The following is a 9,024-nucleotide window of genomic DNA, read 5'->3' as shown; positions in this document are numbered from 1 at the left end:
TTTTTTTTTTTTTTTTTTTTTTTTTTTTTTTAAGAGAGAGAAAGAGACAGGGAGAGAGAGAGAAAGCCTACACAAACAGGGGGGAGGGGCAGAGGGAGAGAGAGAATCTCAAGCAGTCTCCACACCCAGCATGGAGCCTGACTTGGGGCTTGATCTCATGACCCTGAGACCATGACTGAGCAGAAATCAAGAGCTGGATGCTTAACCAACTGAGCCACCCAGGCGCCCCAAGGAAGATCACTTTTAAATGTAAAAATGCGTGAAAAGCAGCCAGCCTGGACTGGCCCCACTTAAGTAAGTAGAGCCTTTCTCTTGGGTAGTAGAGACTCTGGGAATTTAAGTGGCTTGTCTAAAGTCTGTTATGAATGGCAGAGACCTTTTGGCAGGTTCTTTTCAGTGCACAAAGGATCAAGCCCTGTCTAGTTGGTTGGAATCTTCAGGTGATGAAAGGCCGGGACTGGAGTCACTCTTCCCTCAGCTCACATGTGCGGTGCCATTGTTCCCTCAACTTTTGTGGGCTGAGGGCCAAAGGAAAGGACCAGAAGCTTGTGTTGATAGAGCACAAATGAGAAAATTTCCTGTGAGTTTCCACAGTTGCAAAAGATTTATGGAAGGAGATACACAAAACCTGGAAGATGGATAGGACTGTGACAAATGTGAAAAGGAAGGGCATTTAGGTAGGAGGCATGGACTGAGCAAAGGATGGAGGTAGGAATGTAGAGAAAAATGAGGAGAGCAGTTCAGCAGGAGCAGAGTTCAAGAAAGAGGGAAAGGAAAAAAAAATTAGAATGGAGACCTACATGGGGGCCAATTTGACCAGGGTTTGAGCTGCCCGTCTGCACTTGAATCATGGACATTATATGATGCATTATACTAAGCATCTAGTAGGCATCAAACGTCATCCAGAGTCAAGGGTTGGGGCTATGTTGATTAGAGAGGTCTACTGAGCAAGCCTAGGGCAGGAAGAAATACGCTGAAGGACTACAAGCATGGCCTCTGATGTTAGATTATCTGGCCATCTAGACATGTCTGCTTCATTCCCTCCACCATTTGGGGAAAGCTAGCAGGTCTTTCTAATCCTGTTTCAGAGTTTATAACAGGGGTCAGCAACCATTTTCTTTAAAGGATCAGACCGTAAGTATTTTAGGCTTTGTCACAACTACTCAGCTCTGCTGCTATAACACTAAGCCACCATAGATAATAGACAAATCAGCATGGCTGTATGCCAATAAAACTTTATTTACAAAAACAGGTAGCAGGACAGATTTGGCCTATCAATATAATAGTAATACCTACTGCACAGGGGAGTTAGGAGAACTGGAGGATTTTATATATAAAGCACCAGGGGAGACCATAAACTCAGGTATGCCTCGGGTTTGCTGATCTGCTAATGATTACTGCTAATGTTATGCTATTACTGCTGGATGTTACGGGAAAGCAGCTCTGGGGGAGGAAAGAAACAGCATTTTTTTCTTGTCTGAGTGGTTCAATGGTAAATGTTGGCATGATTCCTCCTCATGTGATGAACTTGCCTTTAGAGCAGAGAAGTGCATGAGGTAAATAAGCACTTGTCACAGGGTCACAAAAGAGCCTGCAGGGAAGGGAATTACAGGGTGCCAGGGGTTCTGCAGAGCTGGCTGATGCCATCCATGCCTGAGCCCTCTAGGGCAGCTTGGAGAGTGAGGGTTGCAGTCAGGCACATCCCAAAGCGGACTGCAGCCCGTTTTGCCTCCCCCCACCCCTCAGCAAGCACTGTGCTTAGGAGTGGCTATGACCACAGCTTTTGGCATCCAAGAGACTTAGTTTCAGTCTTGCTTTGACTTTTTTCCCCATTCTGTGACTTTGGCCAAATTGATAAGCTTTCTGGGGCTCATTTTTCTCACCTATTATAAGGAAATTTAAAACAGCACCTGCGTAGAGTGGTGCTGGGAGGAGTTAATGGGAAAAACACATGAAAGATTTAGCATGGTGCTTGGCACACAGTAAGTGCTCAATAATTGTTGGCAATTTTCCTGACATCGTTGACATTGTCATTGTCAATGGCAGCATAATCTCACTTAGTCTTTAGCCAAGGGGGATGGATATCATCATTCCTATTTTATAAAGAAGGAAACTGAGGCAAAGCAAAACCTTGGTCTGGGTTTCAAAGGATGGATGGACTTGGCCAGAGTAGACCCAAGGGCCCAGCGTTTGCTCCTAAACATACACTATGCTGTGCTACTGTACAGAGCTTCTGCCTTCTCCAAATCAATTCCATTTTCCTCCACAGCCACACCGGCATCACAGTATTGACTCTTCCCCACCCCTGAAAGGTAGGTATTCCTTTAGGGGCACCTGCAGGCTACTTTCATAGAAGTCAATGCTACCGAGACCCAACAGGAATCTCAAAAAGCCCTTATCAGGGAAAAGGAAGTGAACTCTAGGAGCGCAGCCCTCCTGGGCGGGCCTCTCTCTTCCAACACAATGACTTACGCAGGCCTCACATTTGTATCAGGCCTTCCCTGCATTGCTTCCGCGGGGTCTCCTGACTTCTTGAAAACATTTTGGCTATTTTCATGATTTATTTGCCTAAGATCCTGCACAAGTGTGAAATTTAGGAAAGAAGAGCTCTTCTTTAAAGGTATGGTGCTGACTTTGACTTTGTGTGAGGGGCTGGGGGATAGTTAGTGTGAAAGGCCAGGATGGCAGAGAGATAGCAGGGATGGAACTGGCCCTGGTAAGTCAGCCTGTGGCCTCCTTTGTTTATGAAATGCCGGTTGTCTGGGGGTGGATGGAAGCAGACTTGGGGCGTGGCGGGAGGGAGAGGGGGAGACAATAATGTCATGTGAAACGGGAGTCCGGACAGCTTCCTAATTCTCACCTTGTCCCTGCCTGCTTCAGACCATTCCTATTCCCTGTCGAGCTCTGGTTTAGGAACCTATAATGGTATTATGATATCCATTTCACAGATAAAGACACTGGGGCTGAAAGAGGTTAAATACCTTTCCCAAATTTACCAGCCCAGAAGCAGCAAGCCCATCTGACACTAAAGTAGACCATACGGTAGGTGTCCAATATATATTTATTGAATCGATTGTTCTTTTCTACATCATGTTCTAAGCCATCATCACATTGCTCCATGCCAAGACTCAGTTTCAGTGGGATCTGCTGCACTGATATCTCTGTCCGTTAATTCATTTACCAAACAATTATCGATCTTGTGCCGTGTTCTAGTGGCTGTTCTAGGTGCTGCTGTCAAGTCCTATTACCTCTTCCATCTTTGAGAGAGGGTTTTCTCTGGAACCATTGTTTGCTGCAACTCAGACCTTCAGGCTAATTGTTCCACAGTCCTTTCTATAATCTGTATCATAAGTAACCACTCTGCTCAGCCTCTGCGCCCTAGGACTCCTACTTGTTCCCACCAGCTTCACCTAGAAACCCCCGAACCCCTTCTCCCATGAAGAATTGTCCAGGAGGACAACTGGTCTACCCAGTCTCTGGGGATTATTCAAGCAATGGTCAGCTACCCACAATACCCTACATTATGAAAGTGTTCACTGGAATGCTCCTCCCTGTGCCAAGGCTTTTCCTCTGGAATGTGGCAGAATGCAGGTCTAGAGGCCTCCATTCATCCTAGGAATACTGACATGGTTCCCACAATATTCATGACAGGAAATTTGATAGGTGCTAGGAGTTCAGGACTGAGAGACTGGCTTTAACCCTGAAAGAAATCACAGTCTCATGATAGAGTCAGATCTATGAGTAGATTATCACGCAGTGTGGGATAAGTGATGTGCCTGAGCCCCATGCAGGCAGGACAAGATGCATTTCACCCTGACCAGGTACGGCCATGCCAGCCACTGTGTGGCAACCCAAGGCTCCTTTTGCCAAAACTGCCCTGTCCATAGCCCCACCAAGGGAATTGCAGAATGTACAAGGGATGGGACACCCAGTCTGAGGCACAGGACAGAAACCCCTGCAATGGTCTTAGGTGAAGTGCTGTACTCACGAGGGATAAATGTTATCAGTCAAAAGCATCAGCTATCTTATTTGGGCTAGAGGAGAGGACAGGGCAATCTGGCAATGAGGTTGCAAAAGAAACTCAGAGCAGAAAGAGAGATTGCCCCAGAACCTCCTTTTCTCCATCCCCACCCCCTCCTTAAGTCCATTAGCGTCTAACCCCTTCCTGTCCTAGTTCCAGTTCTTGGACATCCTGCTTGAGTGAATCTGTCCTTTGAATCCATCAGGAAGCACAAAGGGCTCTCTCAAAATGTGAGACCTCAGCTGAAGGATGAGTAGAATCTCTTCAAGTAAAGAAATCAAAGGAAGAGCCAGAGCAAATGCGGGTCAGCAAGAGAACCTCAAGATTTTGGGTACCAGGTGAGGAGGTGTTGTGTGAACTAGGAGAAAGGGTCCTGCTAACTTTTATTCTTGATTTTTAAATTTCCTTTAAGAAACTCAAATTTTAGAAAGAGAAGCTTGTTATTTTACAGGCACCTGGTTCTTAGTTGATAATTTTGGCATCATTCCTTAATGCTAGTTTGCATGCAATGCCTCCTGGATTTCAGACCCAGTTCCAGGCTTCACTCTAGATTTGGCCATCAGGACGGGTTGGGGTTTATGTGGACTGGCTTCCTCCTTTCCTGGGACACCTTCCAGAGCTGCATACCCAGAACCAAGAAGACATGCCTAGATCTGCTCATTCCACAGCTGAGCTCCCACCAAGCACACCAGTTGGTTTTTTCATGGAAAGCTGCCCCATTAGTCAGCCTGATTGTCCTGTCTCTTTTGATAAGAGAAAAATTAAGAGGAGCAATTGGGGAACATTATTACAGTGAACACAGTTTGGAGCGAGAAGTCCAAGGATGACCCCCATTCATGGAGAACAGGTGGGTAGATTGGGGATGTCACAATAAGGAAATCCTTCAGGGCAAAAAAAAAAAAAAAAATCATACTTGGGCAAGCCTGTGAAGTCTACTAAACATGTGAAGACACCAACACTGTCAGGTCATAATCTGGAATTGGCCAACTGTCAGGTCATAATCTAGAATTAACAGGTTTGCTTGTTTTTTAAGTATGGCATACTCTCAGGTACTTGGGAGTGTTTCCTTTGCACACCTGCTCCCAGGACATCTTCTGAGCCATCTGGAGCACACACCTCTGGAAGGAGTGCTGACCTGAGGGTAAGGATGATTCCCTTCATCTCCCATCGTGTGCCCTCTACGTGTTCCCAAGACTCATGTACCTCACTACCCCTTAAGAGACAGAAGATTGTACAATGTCTTCAAAAATCTTCTCCAGGTTTCACCTTTCGTTCCTCTTGATCCCAACTGGTTGGGTATGGTATCTTCCTCTCTCTGACCTCTTCAACCTGATTTCTTTTAAGGCCCTTTGCCGAGGAGACAGCTGGTCACTAGCCTTTCTGGGACTAGAGATCTCCTGCTAATTAATCCCTGGACAGGAGAGTACCCTCTCACACTGGTATCATCAGACATAATTACAGGTCTTCCTTGGCTTATAATGGGGTTATGTCCTGACAAATCCATTGCAAATTGAAAATATAGTTAAGTTGAAAATACATTTAAAATCCGTAACTCAATGAACATCATAGCTTAGCCCAGCCCACCTTAAACGTGTTCAGGACACTTACATTGGCTATGCTTGGGGAAAAAAGTCATCTAATACAAAACTTATTTTATAATAATATGTTGATTAGCTCATGTAATTTACTGAACATTATACTGAAAGTGAAAAAGAATGGTCGTATGAGCATAGAATGACTCTAAGAATGGCAGTCGTTACCCTCATGATCGGGCGGCTCATCAGGAGCTGGGGCTCACAGCTGCTGCCCAGCATCACGAGAGAGAATATACTGCATGTAGCCAGCCCAGAAAAAGATCAAAATTCAAAATTCAAAATAAGGCTTTTACTGAACGTGTATCACCTCCACACCATCGTAGAATCAAAATATTGTAAATTGAACCATTGTAAATTGAAGACCACATTAGTGTCTTTCCCCTCTTAGAACAATGTTTTCCAGAGTGATTAGCAGAATGGCACATCTAATTGATACTTCTTGCACAAATAAGTTTGAGAATTGAGCACTGTAAATACTGTTTACAATGGAATGCCTTAGTGCTTTGACTATGTTAATGTGCACTAGAAATCTCCAAGAGGGGGTTACCGTATGCAGTGACTTTCAAAGGTATTCAGCCTCGAAATCCCCTTCCCTAGAGCATCTGTTTGGATTAGTGCTCCATGGAACCTATTTTGAGAAACCACTGCTGGAGAGGATGGTGTGCACTCTTTCATGCTGCTGACATTTACTGTGACAGTACCTGGGGCTGGAGAATGCTGTAGGCACAGCAGGATTTGGGGACCATAGTGATCTCTGTGTTGCAATCTCTGCCCCTCCTTTTTGGTGATGTATGACTTTGAGCAAGTGACTTTACCTCTCTAGGCTTCAATATTTTCATCTTTAAAATGGGCACGATAGTGCTACCTACCTCATGGGTTTGCCATAAACAAGATCATATGAACTAACAGAAGGAAAGTACTTAGAGTGCCTGACACATAGTAAGCAACCAGTTCATGGCGGCCACTTCTGTCATCATCACCATCATCATCATCACTTTTATTAGATAAGGATGAGGAAGAAGCAGAGCATACTTAGAAATGAGTACAAGGCAAGGCAGTATGTAATCATCATACCTCAGAGAGATAAAATGATGTAGGAATAGAGGGAAAAGTTGTCTGAATGGACCCAGTTCTGCAATGGACTTTGCAAGATCAGTAGGAGTTTAGGTGTTGACAGGCAGGTCTGTGAACAGGGCAGAGTAGTAGCAGGAAGGAGAAACTCACAGAGGAGGATGCTGACTGAGGCATCCCAGTTCAGGTGAGCTGTGGGAATAATGGGAGAACAGGTGAGGTAGGAAAAGAGGTGGGGATAATAGCTGAAAAGGCTGCCTGAAGGCCAGAGTATGGAAGGCCCTGTAGGCAAGCAGGAAGGTTTGGAGGTTACTGGGTGAGGATTAGAGTTCTAGTAAGTGAGAAAGGGTAGAATCTGTAAGGATTTTAAGGAAAGGCCGTTTGGAATCTGCTGCTTTTTAAGTATCTGTTTTAAAGAAATTGTTTGGTGGCAGGAGATGGTCTAGAATGAGAGGCAGAAATGCTGGGGGAGGAGGAGGAAGAGCCCTTTAAAGGTAGAACCAGGTGGGAAGGTGTGGTGAAGAAGACAGGGGATCAAGATCTGAGGGAACCTGATAAGACTTAAACAGTAACCTTCCTGAACTATGGGGAAACTACTGAACTGCCAGGAACCCATTGTTGAAATGGCTTCCTACTTCACTGTCAGAAGGTTTAGGAGTGAGCGGGCCCAGAAAGTGGTCTTTGTTCTTCAAGCTCGACAGGGCTTTTCAATGAAAACATTTGGCCAATGACACCTGTGCTTCACGCAATTTGCTCACTTCCTTCATGCTAGGGAAAGTCCCCTATTGCCATGGCAGCCCCACAGGTCTCTCCTGGGCAACGGGTCTCTGATGCCATTCGCTGTTGATTTTAACTCATGTAGGACTATGACTCCTGGAAAGGTCGGCTCTTTCTAGACAACGTAGATCTTCCAGGTTGTCCCAGAGTAGAAAATGCTGGACAGAGATCCAAGCTGGGGTCCAAGGGTCCAAGATGGGGGCAGGTGGAAGGGATGGGCTCTTTGGACACACCTGGAGGGATTAGGGAACTTGTACTAGTGAGAAAGGGACCAAGTTGATCCACAGCAAGAAAATGCATTTTAATCTTGGCCTTGGGCAGGAAAGCATGATAGAATAGTGACCAAATCCGATCTGCCAGCTCATGCTGGGCACGTGAATAATGTCTCTATGCTACCGTCAAGCTCCTGAATGAAGCCCAGGCAAATGGAACGAGGATATCATTATGGGGAAATGGTCTAGGGATTAGAGAGGATGCCATGAGTTGCCAGCCTCATTTTTTTACCTTTTTGAAATCCCCACTCCTTTGATATTCACACAGCATCATGTCGAAGAAGATTGGTATGGTGGCTTTCCGGAGCTCAGCCTCGGGGATAAGTGTCATCTCTAATATAGGTCCCACCATGCCTGGGATGAAGCAGATTTTGTTCTGGCCTGTAAGAGAAGAGGAATCCGGACACATAAAACAGTTTTCATGATGCACAGATCCTCCTCAGACCAAGCCTGGGGAAAAAAAAAAAAGGGAGGCAGAATAGTAGAAATAATAGTGAACACTTATACAGTGGTTTACTGGAGCCGGGCAACATTTTGAACACTTTACATATATTAATTCCTGCAGGAGGTGCATGTATCATCTGGAACGAGCTGTTGTTAAGGATAATAACACGGGTATGTGTAAAGCACGTCACTGTTTACAAGGGTTTTCACCTGCGTGATCTTCTTGGTAAATGGAGCTCTGATGGAATATGTTAGGGGTGGCAAATCACAGGGATATTTGAAATCACGCTTGTCCGCATCACAAACCATGTTTCTGAGACTGGAGAGCATGCTTTTTTCAACTGTCTCATGAAATAAGAAAAGCAAAATTTGCTGCTAAGAATCTGCTATGATAGCAGGGTCAGTGGAATCCCTCCCCTTGAGGGAGTAGTGTGGCCAATGGAATGATTAGTTGATGGCAAGGCTTTCCCACGAACCTCCCCTGGCTCTTGGCATCCTAGTTCTGCTGGTCTGCTTCCAGTGCTGCAGACTCACTTTGTGTCCTCCACTGCCAGGCCGATGCACACACTGGTCCTTTGTTGACAATAATTGTTTGTTTGTTTGTTTTTCCTATCTGTGCCCCAATACCTTCACTGTCACCTGGATTCCCCTGGATGTGTCCCAGGGGATCTGTTGAGAACAGCCAGCAGCACATGCCCCCCCAACCCTAGTGAGGTCAGAACCCCTACACTGGCTTCTTGTGTTGTGTCTTCTCAGCCAACTTTGCAATGATGGCGTCATTTGTGGAAAGATATGATAAATGTCTGCCTGCCCCATGTCATGAGAGTGTGAGGCAATGTCTGTT

The 9,024-nt window shown here is 45.5% G+C and overlaps 1 protein-coding gene across 1 annotated transcript in view; it reads right to left on the bottom strand.

Moving 5' to 3' along the window:
* DOCK2 (dedicator of cytokinesis 2) overlaps positions 1-9,024 on the bottom strand; it is a 413,194-nt gene that overhangs the window by 49,113 nt on the left and 355,057 nt on the right. Inside the window, exon 33 of the mRNA XM_059416333.1 lies at positions 7,969-8,117. Coding sequence (XP_059272316.1) covers positions 7,969-8,117 — 149 coding nt within the window. The remainder of the gene's footprint in view (positions 1-7,968; positions 8,118-9,024) is intronic.

The sequence above is a fragment of the Mustela nigripes genome, chromosome 12 (assembly GCF_022355385.1).
Source record: "Mustela nigripes isolate SB6536 chromosome 12, MUSNIG.SB6536, whole genome shotgun sequence".
Classification (NCBI taxonomy): domain Eukaryota; kingdom Metazoa; phylum Chordata; class Mammalia; order Carnivora; family Mustelidae; genus Mustela; species Mustela nigripes.
Note: the sequence above shows the minus strand (reverse complement) of the source record. Positions and strands in the feature narration are given on the sequence as shown.